Source organism: Daphnia pulex, chromosome 3, assembly GCF_021134715.1.
Source record: "Daphnia pulex isolate KAP4 chromosome 3, ASM2113471v1".
Taxonomy (NCBI): Eukaryota; Metazoa; Arthropoda; class Branchiopoda; order Diplostraca; family Daphniidae; genus Daphnia; species Daphnia pulex.
This window is the reverse complement of record NC_060019.1, coordinates 7,002,765-7,016,583: the sequence shown is the minus strand read 5'-3', so window position 1 is coordinate 7,016,583 and position 13,819 is coordinate 7,002,765. Positions and strand designations below refer to the sequence as shown.

At 39.2% G+C, this 13,819-nt stretch overlaps 6 protein-coding genes across 10 annotated transcripts; 3 read left to right on the top strand and 3 right to left on the bottom strand.

The window, feature by feature from the left end:
• The first annotated feature begins 225 nt into the window (after nt 1-225).
• Nucleotides 226-1,869, top strand: LOC124190377 (wiskott-Aldrich syndrome protein-like). The gene is made up of 4 exons (XM_046583017.1): nt 226-476; nt 538-765; nt 835-922; nt 998-1,869. Exons 1-4 carry the CDS (start codon nt 372-374, stop codon nt 1,279-1,281), a joined length of 705 nt encoding a protein of 234 aa, XP_046438973.1. The 5' UTR covers nt 226-371; the 3' UTR covers nt 1,282-1,869.
• LOC124190378 (pleckstrin homology domain-containing family J member 1-like) lies at nt 1,066-2,568 on the bottom strand. Its single transcript, XM_046583018.1, has 5 exons — nt 2,347-2,568; nt 2,144-2,279; nt 1,907-2,076; nt 1,781-1,844; nt 1,066-1,712 (listed from the first exon to the last, which is right to left on the bottom strand). Exons 1-5 carry the CDS (start codon nt 2,394-2,396, stop codon nt 1,479-1,481), a joined length of 654 nt encoding a protein of 217 aa, XP_046438974.1. The 5' UTR covers nt 2,397-2,568; the 3' UTR covers nt 1,066-1,478.
• A 10-nt stretch (nt 2,569-2,578) lies between these two features.
• Nucleotides 2,579-5,165, top strand: LOC124190375 (neural Wiskott-Aldrich syndrome protein-like). 3 transcript variants are annotated; one of them, XM_046583012.1, is made up of 6 exons: nt 2,579-2,721; nt 2,928-3,048; nt 3,117-3,344; nt 3,417-3,513; nt 3,575-3,861; nt 3,962-5,165. In XM_046583012.1, exons 2-6 carry the CDS (start codon nt 2,947-2,949, stop codon nt 4,745-4,747), a joined length of 1,500 nt encoding a protein of 499 aa, XP_046438968.1. In that variant the 5' UTR covers nt 2,579-2,721; nt 2,928-2,946; the 3' UTR covers nt 4,748-5,165. The 3 variants fall into 3 exon arrangements, with proteins under 3 accessions (XP_046438968.1, XP_046438969.1, XP_046438970.1); XM_046583013.1 differs by having other exon boundaries at nt 2,617-2,738; XM_046583014.1 differs by lacking the exon at nt 2,579-2,721 and having other exon boundaries at nt 2,782-3,048.
• Nucleotides 5,166-5,233: 68 nt separating this feature from the next.
• LOC124190376 lies at nt 5,234-6,665 on the bottom strand. The gene is made up of 2 exons (XM_046583016.1): nt 6,344-6,665; nt 5,234-6,266 (listed from the first exon to the last, which is right to left on the bottom strand). Exons 1-2 carry the CDS (start codon nt 6,608-6,610, stop codon nt 5,295-5,297), a joined length of 1,239 nt encoding a protein of 412 aa, XP_046438972.1. The 5' UTR covers nt 6,611-6,665; the 3' UTR covers nt 5,234-5,294.
• Nucleotides 6,666-7,162: 497 nt separating this feature from the next.
• On the bottom strand, nt 7,163-11,930 carry LOC124190369 (2-hydroxyacyl-CoA lyase 2-like). Of its 3 annotated transcripts, none has more exons than XM_046582997.1 (14): nt 11,793-11,930; nt 11,489-11,687; nt 11,261-11,419; nt 11,054-11,198; nt 10,806-10,970; nt 10,614-10,725; nt 10,456-10,556; nt 10,220-10,398; nt 9,995-10,144; nt 9,762-9,920; nt 9,466-9,702; nt 9,224-9,394; nt 8,384-9,156; nt 7,163-8,308 (listed from the first exon to the last, which is right to left on the bottom strand). In XM_046582997.1, the coding sequence occupies exons 2-13, from the start codon at nt 11,624-11,626 to the stop codon at nt 8,968-8,970; spliced, it is 1,905 nt and encodes a 634-aa protein (XP_046438953.1). In that variant the 5' UTR covers nt 11,627-11,687; nt 11,793-11,930; the 3' UTR covers nt 7,163-8,308; nt 8,384-8,967. The 3 variants fall into 3 exon arrangements, with proteins under 3 accessions (XP_046438953.1, XP_046438954.1, XP_046438955.1); XM_046582998.1 differs by having other exon boundaries at nt 11,754-11,922; XM_046582999.1 differs by having other exon boundaries at nt 11,745-11,891.
• A 118-nt stretch (nt 11,931-12,048) lies between these two features.
• Nucleotides 12,049-13,364, top strand: LOC124190372 (synaptophysin-like). The gene is made up of 5 exons (XM_046583002.1): nt 12,049-12,191; nt 12,258-12,382; nt 12,451-12,643; nt 12,713-12,901; nt 12,974-13,364. The coding sequence occupies exons 1-5, from the start codon at nt 12,129-12,131 to the stop codon at nt 13,097-13,099; spliced, it is 696 nt and encodes a 231-aa protein (XP_046438958.1). The 5' UTR covers nt 12,049-12,128; the 3' UTR covers nt 13,100-13,364.
• Nucleotides 13,365-13,819: the final 455 nt, after the last annotated feature.

Genomic DNA, 13,819 nt, shown 5'->3' with positions numbered 1-13,819 from the left:
AGATGCACGTATCCTAACGAGACAAATAATAAATAACAAAAAAAAAGAAATAATGATTAGCGAAGAAATTCAAGTTTAAACGCGTCATTATCACATTGTGATCAAACACATCATCGTCAAAACAACGTTCAGGTCAACAAAATAATCCAGGTAGTCGAAATTTGTCGGGCACGCAAGACTATACTTATCTCTTGTGATAGTGACAATAATGCAACCCACACGTTAGAAAAGTAGCCAGCCAGTTCATGTGGCCTTAGACAGCCGCTAGCAACCGACTAGAACGCCGGCGATAATAACAGGCTCCTGTATCCAATTTATTCACGCATTGAGAAGCCGGCGGAAAACTCGATCAAATCTTTATGCAATAAAATATGGGAGCTTCTAAAACATTCAAGTCACGTCGGAATTGTCCTTCCCGACTGTTGTCCAACGAAGAAAACACGCAACTGAATGAGATTATTGGAGCACAATGCAAAGTAAGAATTACCGCTTTTAAAAATTTATTACTATTGGTGATTGTAAATGTTTCTTTTGTAGAGCGCTGCCACCACTGTTGTCCAGCTCTTTTTGCCCGAGCCACCTGAATACACGCAGTGGACGAAGGAAGACTGCGGGATTTTGTGTTTGATAGAAGACAGCAACTGTAATTTCTGGCTAAAAATATTTTGTCTGGTCCGACGTCAAGTTATTTGGCAGCAAAAGCTTCACGAAAACGTAGTCTATCACGCACCAGCTCCATATTTTCACACCGTGAGCTCCAGCAACGTGAGTCAATTCGCCAAACTCTTTCACCTATTTACTATTTTTTTAAATATTTGAATTATTAAAAATTAGAATACTCAAATTGGTCTCAACTTTGCCGACGAAGCTGAAGCTTCAATCTTTCTTAGAACTGTCAGAGCTTATCTACTAAAAAATAAAGGTATTAAGGACAACATCAAACACTATTTCACATGATCCCGAGATGACATTCAAATCTGATTTTTTAATTCCACAGCAAACACGAAGGACGACACCTTCAGCGTCAGTCCCCCAAAAGATTTTCGCTTAATCAGTCACATTGGATGGGATAAACGAAAAGGATTTATTCTGTACAATGTTGATAACCAATTGATTCAAACATTCTTGACCGGCTTTTGCAACCGAATCAGTAACTGCACACCAAAAGAAAATAACCATCAACGTTCACGGCCACGCAGCTTCAAAAGAAAGAAGATTTCTAAAAACGACATTAGTTTGCCTGTTGATGTCAATGTGATACAGCGGAATAGCCAATTGTAACAAGTGCAAACCAATGCGACGAACGAGAGGCAGTTTTTCTTTGAGCCATTATTTAATGACTAGATTTCGAAAATCAGCCGAACATAACTTAATTTGCTTAATAGAGGAATGTTAATATTAATTACACAAATCTATCTAAATCTCTTTATGATTGGCACGTTTTTTTTAAGTCGGACGGTTGTTTTTTTCATCACTAATCACCATTTGATCAAGTCTTGATCAGGCTGTTTGTTATCACTTATGAAAGAATTTATCGGCAGGGGATTTTCGTCAGACATGTGACTCACAAATGTTTTTGCTTTAGGCCCGATACGTTTTCTGGCTGGGGGCGTAGGTAAAGCGGGAACTGCAGAATTGGAAGGCTGTTTAAATACACTACTTGGTGTAGTACTACTTGATGATGCTGCTGTGGTACTCCATTTAAAAATGCTCTGAACATACCAAAGATTTTATCATTTTAACAATAATTTTCCCTTAAAATTTTTCCTTTTAAACTTACCTTTCCACCAAGACTTTCCAGTTTACTCTCTAAAATTTTGACTTGGATTCTCAAATGTTCATAACTAAATAAAAATTAATTTTATGTCAGCACTGTCCATGTATGAATTATTATGAAAAATTTTACCTGGCTTGCCTCAAGGCTATGACCCAATTCTGTGCTTGATTCACACTGAAGCAAGAGAACACATGTCTGTCTTGATCACCAGAGAAAGTAACAACAAAAGCAAATACCCCAGATCCATCTTCATCAAATGCTACGGAGCAATTTTCTAAAACTATCACACCAATAGGCTCCTGCAAATGAAATTTTAACAGCTTAAAAATGAGACCAAAATTCTTATTTTCTGTACTTCAAACCTACATTTCCTTTAATTCCTCCAAAATTGTTCAAACCGAAGTAAAAAAGAAGATTGCCTGTCAATTTAAACCAGAATTCCTTGAAATTTCCTTTCGACTTTCCCGGATGAAGAACTCTGTAATTTATTCTTCCTTCAATCCTATTTCAAAAAGAATTTTTGTATAATAGTCATCGTATTTATTCTAATACACAATCTAATGTCTCACGTCGCAGGTTTGAAGGAGGTGGTTATTAATTCTTTTCCATTCACATGCATTTTGGTTTAAAGAATCACTGAAAAAAATATATATATTCATCAACAAGATAAAAAATAATGATATATGGAGCAAATCGAATGAAGAGATAAAAGCACAAAAAGATGAAGTTCTTAGAAATGAAAGGCGATCAACATTCCGAACATGAAGTAAACAACTGATCCCAACCCGTGATTCTCATAGCGTTTATGAATTTACCGCTAGATGGAATTGTTTCGTCCTGTCTGATGTGGACCAAACCATTGGACCGTATTGGACTATTTCCTCAAGATAAAACTCTCGTATCTTAAAATTGTGAAACACCGTGTGTAGATCTTCATGAGACTGGTAAGGGAGTGACTGCCGTAAGTGTTTATGAAATAAGCGTATAAATAATAATTCAATTGAATGATAATCGTGAAAAATTCGTTCAAACAATAAGAACTACTTATCCTTATTTACAGTTGTGTGACAGTTACAATTTAATATAAATTTGTCGATGTGTTTACTAGTTTTCGATCGAAAGTTTAATTGACACATTTTGAAAAATCTAGAACCAGTAATAACATTGCCATGACTGCTGCCAAGCGTCCCCAACCTGAAAACAAACCATCATCTATTCTTTCACTAGAAGAAAATGATCAATTATTTAAACTCATTGGCTTGCGCTGCAAAGTAAGTCCCCCCAGTACTAGATTCTTCTAAAAGTCAACATTTAATGTTTTGTAATTTTTCTTTTTCAGAGTATGGCGTCAGCTGTGGTTCAGGTCTGTTTTGCTGATCCACCCAATAGATCCACATGGAACAAACGGCATTGTGGTGTAGTCTGCTTCATCAAAGATAATATCAAGAGATCCTATTTCCTTAGAGTATTTTGCCTCGACAGGCAATCTGCCATCTGGGAGCAAGAATTGTACAGTTCTTTTGACTACTGTGCACCAAGACCTTACTTTCACACTTTTGAGGGAGATGTGAGTCCTGACATTCATTTGATCATATTAGTAAATTACAATATCAATTTGGTTAATATTTTTCGAATGCAGGAATGTCGCATCGGGTTTAATTTTGCTAATGAAGGCGAGGCAGAATACTTTCTGATGGCTATCAAAGAATATTTGAGGATGAAATCGGAGAAACGAGGTGTGTACATTTTGATGTTGACAAATAATGGTTGATTAATAGCTCAGTTGTTGTGTTTTAGAACGCCGTCGTTTATCACAGCAGCAAGTGCAGCAACCGCAACCAGGAAAACCCACGCCAGTCGCCACGAACGGATCGGTACCAAAATCTACAGCAGTACGATCAGCGACAATCACAAACAGTATAACCGTGACAAAAAAAGGGAAGAAAGACAAGAACAAGAAAATTACCAAAGCGGATATTGGAGGGCCATCAGATTTCAAACACATCAGTCACGTTGGATGGGACCCCAATCAAGGATTTGCACTTGACAACGTCGATCCAAATCTGTTGAAGTTCTTCGCCAGAGTAAGACGACTATTTCGCTCAGCATTTCTGTGTTTAACTTTTCTATGGTCTTAACTTAACTTCTGTTATGGTTTAACTTTTTTTTCTTTTGTAATGAAAGGCCGGCATATCGGAGAATCACTTGAAAGACAAAGCAACACGTGAATTCATCTACGATTTTATCGACAAACATGGAGGAAAAGAAGCGGCTATTCGTGAGATTTCGAGTTTACAGTCATCCGGCGGCAGTTTGTTTTCAGCACCTCCGGTGCCAGCAAGGAATCCTCCGTCTACACCTCAGACGGCAAGGATCGCTCCTCCGGCACCACCCGTTTCAGCTCCACCGCCGCCACCTTCAAGAGTGATTGCCTCCCCTCCATCTGTTGCTCCTCCAGCACCTCCTCAACGTGCCCCACCACCGAAAATGGCACCAATTAACAACGTTGCACCCCCACCACCTCCTGTCGGTGCACCTCCTCCTCCTCCACCACCTCCACCGCCTCCTTCATTTGGTGGACCTCCTGCTCCTCCTGTTCCTTCATTTGTTGTTTCGTCTCCGTCACTCCCACCCACTCCAGCTCAACCCGATGTCCGTGGCGCCCTGATGGACGCCATCAAAGAGGGACACAAACTCAAATCGGTGCCGAGTGATGCCGATCAATCGATGAAGAGTGGCGCTAAAGTGCCAGCCTTCGATTCACGCAACGATTTGTTGGGTCAAATAAGAGCAGGAAAGGAACTGAAACCCGTGGAGAAAAAGGCTTCTGTTGTTGCCGTCAGCGACGATGTCATGGAAGGTATGGCCGGTGCCTTGGCCAGGGCCTTGGAGGAAAGATGTCGTGTCATCCATTCCGACAGTGATGAAAGCGGCCAGGACCCAGATGAAGATGACGATTGGGACGATTAATAAAATTTTTGTGAAAATCGTTCCCTATATCAAAAGCAGTCCTCGAGTTTGACGTAGTATTATTTTAAAGAGACTTATTAGTCTTTTATCTTTCACTGGAATTTAATTATTTGCAATATTGCTTCTGCCTAAATCTTCCAGTGGTACAAGCTATCCATTTACATGTTTAAGCCGCACAAAGAATCTTTTAAATAACCGCAACCCAACTGTGACAGCCGTTGCACATATTGCTATTTGCAAGTTAGAGTTAAAAAAAAAATAAAAAAATAATTCATTTGGGTAGTTGTGTGTGAATGATGTGCCTACTTATTAGAATGAAATGTGTTTCTGTTTTATCCTTCTTGTTTTTGCTTTGCCTCATCTACCAATATTCTTTCTTGTTCTGAAATGAATTACACTAATGTCCTATTGTCACACATATGAAGTTCACCCAAAATTCTTAATTAAGCAATAAAAAAAAAATTATTGAATTTGAAGTTCATAGAATTTGGCCGTATTTTGGTGTATTTCTAAATAAGCTAGGAAAAATTACATAACATTTCGGATTTCATACAAATGAATGTAACAAAACCCCACCTGCAATGACTAGCGCCAGGGCTGGATAATGGTGTGTCACTGCCACGCCCAATGCTTTGACGTCATCGTGTGTTTGAATCTGTTTTTGCTTTTCCGGTTGATGGTCAACTCTGGGCTGTGCTGTCACATCTTTTGTCTCCGTCTTCAGAAATTCGCCAAGGCTCTTAACGTTTGAACACGTAATGATTCGGTTACTTGTAGGGTCAGGCGCATTCTGTACGTCACAACCTCCTCGGCTCGAACCCAGAGACTTTCCGGTCACGCCACTCTGCGTTGCTCCGCTGAATTTCAGTCCGAAATGTCCCAGCCATTCTTGACTTACAGCAGTAAAGTTAGTGGCATGAAATACTAAGGACTGATTCGAAGACATCACGTCAGGCAGAATTGAAATGTTGCTGTTCATTCCAAATTGATTGTTTTTCAAATCGATCGAATGGGAATACATGATATCCATGAGTCCGGCTGATTTTGACGAGAGCTGGACAAATTGGTTGCTATCCATTGTGAACGAGCCAGCATTAATCTTCAAACTGAGACGGTTCAAATAGCTATGATTTATGGAGACGGACCGGTCTGTTTGGGGCGAGTCTACTATTATCGTAAAATCTGTCAAGTTACACTGGACGATTTTCAGTTCGGATTTAATAGAAAGGGGAACAAGTTCTGCTTCGACGGGGAATGTGACGTTGACGAATGTCGCTGTATCGGCTACTAATTCAGACAGAGCGTCTTTGTCATAGTCGAGTTTGCCGATATTTTCCAAATTTAGACAATCCACTTGCTTTAGTGAACCAGGTCCTATGTGCAAATGTTTGACGCGAAAAACATTCAACGACTTGATGGGTAAATCTGCCAATTTTGTTTGGGCGATATCGACAAACGGACAATCAACGATGTCCAATTTCACAATGGTCGTCGGTATTTTCACTTGATTCAAATTGATCTACAGAAAAATAAATGAATATGTTTTTAAATATTTTTTTTTTAAATAAAAATCTTTTTTAAAAAAAAGATAAATACCTTTTTGAGTTTGAATTGATCGTTAATGATGCAACTGCAATTGGCTCGCTCGTGTTTCCCGTCGCAAGTACAGCCAGGCAGATTTTGACAGAGGTCCATAAACGTGTCTTTTAGACGAAAAGCTTTACGGGCGGGATCCTCATCGTCATCTACCAACTCGTCAGTAGCGTTTACGGAAATGTCTTTGCCGATATCAGCTAAGCAAACGCTAACGAGAAGGGATGTTAACAAAAAGAAACAAAACGAACGATGATTTACGGCTGACATTGCTGCTGTAAATTCGGACGCGTGAATGACTGAATTAACCGATCAGTTTCGATTTATGTTAGATGAATTTGAGCGGATGTCAACAAAGTCAAACCATTGGAACCGTTGACAAACCTGTCATCCGTTGTTTTTTTTTTTTTTCTCTTACCCAAGTTACCGCAGGATTATCTGGAATTTTGAAAAATCGGATGCACCGACTGGTTGGATTTCATCTAGAAATTGCCGAACAATTTGGTTACACGCAGCTTCCTGGCAAGGGACCTTGTTAGTAATGGATACTAATTCGTCATCTCGAGACTGCTGCGCAATTAAATTGACATAAGATGCGGTCGGCAGTGTAGCGCTCATATTTCATAACTGTTGTTCTATATTAGAACTACAGCTCACTGTATACAACCTGATGAACAATAATATTTTTAATAATAATGTCGCAACTAAGAATTGGGTCATCAACTTACTATAAGTGGACATTAGTTGGCCACTATAAATGTTTATTACTTTCTAAATTTCACAAACTGATTCTACGAAAACCAACGGTCAACAATTGAAATATAAGTAGGCATGATGGATTGTATTGCGTTTTTTGAATTGAAAGAAAACTATGGGTGAAGGACTATTACATTTTGTAGGATAATTTTTAAAACAATGCATGGACATTATTCACATTCCCACCAAAATAAATGTTGCAAAAATAAGGGAAAACAAAGACGAAGTTGCAGAACTAGAAGAACTGGGTGGGCGCTGAAATAAAGGTTTAAACTTGCCGGAACGAACGAAATCTTTCATTGACTGCGGGTCGGGACAATAGATTTGATACTTTTGCGGGCTAGTCCCCCAAACCCATTTCTCTTTGCATTCATTGACACCCCTGTTTGTTTTATTCGGGGCCATGATACCTTTAAAATCGAAAGTGAAAACCTTTAGCCACTTTTCAGCTGATTCTGCCATAGTTTGGTTGGCCTTTTTGTCATCAGGGAAGATAACGTCCATGACGCCCCTATCTTGAACATTAAAGCGAATGTTAGGCATCGACTCTTTATCGAAAGTGTTGTTGCTGAGCTCCAGTGATTTGTAAAACTCCACCCTGGTGCTGGGTGCTACATTTTCCAACTCACATTCTGGCTTTTCACGTATTCTACCTTCTGGAACTAGCGGGACGTCCGTAGGAATAGTACAGAGACTTGGGAAGTTGTTTCCAATCAATTCAAAGCGATCAGCTCTGATGGTCGATTTCAAACCTTCGAGTGTACAACCGCGAAAGCTAACTGTGAGATTGGTTACATCAGTTTGCTTTATTTGAATTTCCATGTCGGTCGACAGTTTGGAATCCCGAAATTCCAAAGTTGATTGGATTCTTTGGGGGCTAATGACTCCAACGTGTTTGAAATTGTCCATGCTGTTTTTGTTAAAGGTGACGTTTACGAAACGGAGGGATTCAGCATCTAAATGATCAAAGGCGCCAATTTCGAACGAAAACATCTCCACGTTCTTAACAGTGAAATGAGCAACTTTCTTGAATGCCTTTGACCGTAAGGTCACGCCGACAGAATTTTCGATTGATATTTCAGCCAAGTTTAATTGAAACAACTCGTCATTCACACCGAGGTCCAAGAAATCACAGTTGGAAATTTGGATTTTTTTGAGGTTCGGCGGAAACCTTAGTCCCGCAAACTTGAGGAATGTTTGAGTCATTTTTATCTGCAAATAAATATAAATGTTATTTGTTCGTATTCTTAACTTCATACGATATTACTAGAATTAAAATATTATTACCGGAACGGCATCGTCAAGCTGTCCGTGACAGTTGCAGTTCGCCATGGCATTCTCTTCGTTGACTCCTTCGCAGGTACAACCGGCTTGAACGCACAAAAATCTCGGAGATCTTCGAGCTTCAGGAAACTCACTGACATCTGACATAATTGGAGTGGTCGTTTGAATAGTAGTCGAGCCATCCATGCAGGACGTATAAATAAATAACTGGAACGTCAAAATCAACGGAAAACACCATCCATTCGCCGAAAATCGCGACAAGCGCATTATGGGAGTTGTTTCTTTGGAGACTAAGTGATATAAAATGACTTGATTTACTGTAGAAAGAGTTCGCTTGTACGATTATCTGGTGGAACGGAAGACATGCATTGATTAATTTCTAGTTTTTTTACGTGACGAATAATTGTGGTTAGCCGTTTCAAAACTTCCGTTCTTTCGGTTGTTACTGACAGAGTCGACCTTCAACCAGCTATAGCTGTTGAAATACAAACTGTTTTGTGGAAGTTACGATCGGTTTGTTCCCCATAAGTGTCTCATTTATTTATAACGAATATATAATTTGATTCTACATTCATGGTTGAGCGGAATCAGACGGAAATGCTGCCCTCACGGAATCCTGTTTTTCCAATCAAGGCGTTGATCAAAACACTTTTTCCCGTTTGTTGGCTTTCTTCTCGCGCTTTGTTCAGCATGTTGTCGATCTCACTGGAGTTCTCTCTCTTCAGAACGTAACCTAAGCCCCCGTACCCCTGGGCGACTACATGGTAATCCGTGTGCTATATAATAAAGCGACAAAATTTTTAAATAAAACACCTAATCTATGTTTCCTGTTAAAAATGTTACCGTTAATTTGCAAGCAACATCAGTGCCAAGGATAGTGACTTGCTCTCTTAGAATTTGTGTCCACGCAGCGTCATTGCCTACTAGTGCCATGACTGGCAATTTGAAGCGAGTGAAAGTGTCGAATTCAGCAACAGAGTATCCGCACGAGCCGTCACCCCATACGATCCAGACCTTAACAAAGGATGAAATGTGGTTCAATCTCGTGATTCAAGAAGTTTTCCCACTAAACAAGGGTCACCTACCTCACTGTCCGGACGGGCGAGTTTGGCACCAAGAGCAAATCCACCGCCAACTCCAAGTGTTCCAAATGCTCCAGGGTCCAGCCAGCTCAATGGAAGGCGTGGTCTCAAGATGTAGGCTGCCGATCCAACGAAATCTCCTCCGTCGGCCACAAGAATGGCGTTTTCAGGTAAAATTGTTTCCAATGAGTGTAGTACTGCCAAGGGATTCAAATGTGTTTCCGTTTCTTCGGTCGCCATCTGCATTACATAAAAATCATCAAATGTTTGGCATGGAGAAGAAATATTTTAAAAATTACCTTTTCGGTGGCAATTTCTTTCTCCTTGTCCCGTTGCTGGAGCGTAGCTACCCAGTCGGGATCCCATTTCATGCCGTCGGCTGCTTCAGAGAGTTCGACAAGAAATGTACCCACGTCTGCCTGTACTGCAACGGCTGGTTTCCAGAACATGTCAGAGTTCTATAGAAGAAAAAAAACCATATTATTATTAATTCCAATATAAGATAGACTGCAAAGTGTCGTATGATCATTACTCTGTGCAGTTGATCTTTGTTGCGATTGACGGCAATGATTGGAGCCTTGCGGGGAAGAACACGGCCATAAGAGAGTCGGAAATCGCAAACAGAACCGGCCAAGATAATCAAATCAGCTTCCTTAAGAGCTTCTCGTCTGTGTTGCCTCGCCTGTATATTGAATCATAACGTAATAAGAAGAAATTATTTCACACACAAAAAAGAAGATAATAATAATATACTAACCTGTAAATCACTTTTAGCTCCAAGAAGTCCTCTGGACATTCCACCTAAATAGCAAGGAATTCCTAACCGGTTAATTGCTCTGACTAGTTCCTCGCTTTTGACGGGCGGGAGGGTAGATTGGCTTCCCATTAGAATAAGGGGTCGTTTGGCTTTCGACAAGAGCTCGACGCATTTCAAAACTATAAAATGTGCTTGTTAATACGAGTATTACATGTTTTTAGGGAACTTTATCAAACCTTGCTGACTGGTTGGCATTGGGATATGGACGGCTAACGGATTGACTTCTACTGGTTCCCAAGCTCCAGCGAATATGTTGTCCACATAGTTATTTAAATACCTTCAATATCAATTCGTTAGAAGACTTGTGCAACAGAGTTGATGGATGTTATAGTACCAATTAACAATTTTGTTCATTATGCCTTTGCCGTCACTTTTCGCACCAACTTCCCGTTTTACAAGTTCGTAACTGTAAAGAACATCTATTGGCATTTCTACGAATACGGGACCTATTGAATGCGAAAACAAATTATATCTATTAAGCCTACCAACTTAAACAAAGTTAGTAAACAAGAAATCTTCCTTTTACCAGGTGTATCGGACTGAGCAATTTGTAATGCGGTCCTCAGAATAGGGGCAATATCTCGGATGGAGGTAACACTAACACAATATTTACAGAGCGGGCTAAATAAAGACATCTGATCAATATCTTGAAGTGCACCGCGACCTTTCAATATTGTTGCTGCCGCTCCACCTTGAATGTTAATTGTTTTAGAGGCAATTAAAATACGATAGCAAAGAAACAACAATAGATTAAAAAAGATATATTAGGTTTACCTAGCAACAGAATGGGTGATTCAGCCATCTGAGCATTTTTTATGGCAGTCACAGTGTTGGTTAATCCAGGTCCAGCTGTTACTGCAACAACCCCAACTGTCCCTGTCATTCTAGCTACAGCATCAGCAGCAAATACTGCTGAAACCTAAAAGTAATATTAATTATCAATAGTAAATTAATTCATGCATTAATAACTGTATTACTTACCTCATGTCTTGTATCAACCACTTTTATTCCAATTTTTTCTGCAGCAGCTAGAATAGGTGAAATATGTCCTCCAGCCAATGTAAACATGTGTTTGATGTTGTGAGCTTCCAAGACTTTGGCAACAATTTCACCCCCATTTCGTTTTGATGTAGTATCAACCTAAACAGCATAAAGCATACAAGGATAAGGAAAAAAATCACACCCATGAATGATAGGATATAAACAAACCTGGTGCATGGCCAAATATATCAAATTGAATTTTTTGAAACCCCAGCCAATTACTGCCCCTATAATGGCCGATCCGAGAAACATAGATATTCCAGTTTCCTGAAGTCCGGTGGCCAGTATGGAGAAATCGAACGTCATTGTGAAAACACAAATTGTTGGTTTACAAACAAAACAGCAAAACCAATGAAAATTTTCACGCCTGAACAAAAAAAACCAGCAAAAATTTAGATGTATGCAGTCAGACGTACGGACGTACGTCACTCACGTGTGATACGAAATAGAAGAAAACAGTTAGCTAACAAACCTTGTGACTTTGACAAAAATTAAGAAATACTTTCTTTAAATAGATTTCCTAAAATCACTAAGCTAAAATTTTTCTTCAAAAATATCCGAAATTTTTTTTGCATCGGCCAACATCGGCTGCAATTGTTTTTAAAATGTGCTGACAGCTAAAATTTTTAAAAATAAATTGGCAACACCTTGTCCAAGCAGACCGCCCAATTTTCTACAACATTTTTGGTAGTTGAAGCTCGATAGCTGTCAAGTACTTGTCGAATAAAAAAGGAAAGCTGGACGTCATCGATAAGACAAAAACCGCTAGATTTTGACTCGTGGGTTGTTGCTTATCTCAGAATTACAAATGGATCAAATGGACACCAATATTTTGAAGGAGCCGAGAGGTTTTCTCAGGGTTCTTCAGTTTGTATGTTTTTCAAACGTTTGAATTTTTATCATCAACATTCTAATCATTTAATTTGTTATCTTGTAGGTCTTTGCAATATGCGCGTTCGCTACGACAACAAATTTTGGAAGCTCGTTTAGTTTCCTTGTTAAATGCAAGAATGAAACTATGGGGACTACTAAAATCACTCAAAACATTGAATATCCATTCAGGTGTTAATCGAATAACAAAATTCACCTGTTGTGATAATAAACATTATCATCTTGTATTTTCTCATCAGGTTCGACCACATAATAGTAAATGAAAAGGCTTGTGGCAACAGCTATACTTTCTCCTATTTTGGTGATTACTCATCTGATGCTGAGTTTTTTGTTGCTGCTGGAGTCTTGGCTATGCTTTACTCTCTTGCATCTCTGGGATTTTATTGTTTCTTTGGTGGCAACTATCAAACTAATAAAACCTTTCCTCTTGTGGTAAATTTTTATTATTGAGAACTAAATTGAAAAGAAACCTAAATCAGAAATAATGGATGTTTTTACTAGGATTTTCTAATAACAATGGTGATTGCTGTTTTCTGGCTGTCAGGAAGTGCTGCCTGGGCTTCTGGTGTCTCTGCTGTAAAATATGTCTCTGATCCCAATTCCTGGATTAAGACTATGGAAATTTGCATGAAAAATGGGGATTGTACCGCGGTGTTTGCTGGAAATTTTGCTGGTCTCAACATATCAATCGTATGATAAAAATGATATATTTCTAAGCTAAAGGTGAAGAAAAACAATCACCATCTTCTTTATAATTTACAGATATTTGGATTTCTGAATTTTTTCCTCTGGACTGTTAATCTTTGGTTCCTCTACAAAGAAACGTCGTGGTTCCAGCAAGATAATCCCGCATCCGCCGCTGGAGCAGGTGGAGTGTCACCCATTTAATATGCCAATTAATCTCACTAATATAATGAGCGGAGGACGTTCAGTATTTGTCTCATTGGTAGTGTGCGTTCGTTTGTGTGTGTAGGAAAGAAAGATCTGACTCGTTCTTCGGGTATTTAAGTGCGCTAATGAATAGGGAAATACCGCACATCTCTTTACAAATCGATTAAATCAATCAATAGCATGTTGTTTCTTTTCTTACGTTGGTTTTCCGAAAGACTTATTCCATCTTCTCAAATACACGGAGCATCCATTAACTAATTAATGAAATCTATGCATCGGTTATTTCCTTCACGGCTTACTGAAGATTCAAGCGGATGTCATTCGCCAGCGTTAATCTATTCGCCACACCCTGACACTTCCTTTCAATTGTGTTTCCCTCGTTAATCGCACGGACTCGCTGCTCGGCTGTACGAATTTAATGCGGCGAATGTTCTAGACTCTCATCAAACAGCCGTATCAGAAACTTGTTGTGTTGTTGACATAATTTGAAAAGTACGCACTTATCTTGTTTGCCATCTTTGGAAATAACTTTACGTCAAGAGTTTCTTCCAATATTGGACTGAAGTCTTATATAAGTCGATACGACAGCAAGGTAAACACAACGAAACTTTTTTGTTAAGGCGTAATCTGGGTAAAGTGCAAGGGCAACTGAGAATGTTTGTTCTTATTGACCGACTAAAACGTGTAAGACAGAGTAAACAAAAAAAAAGTTCGAAC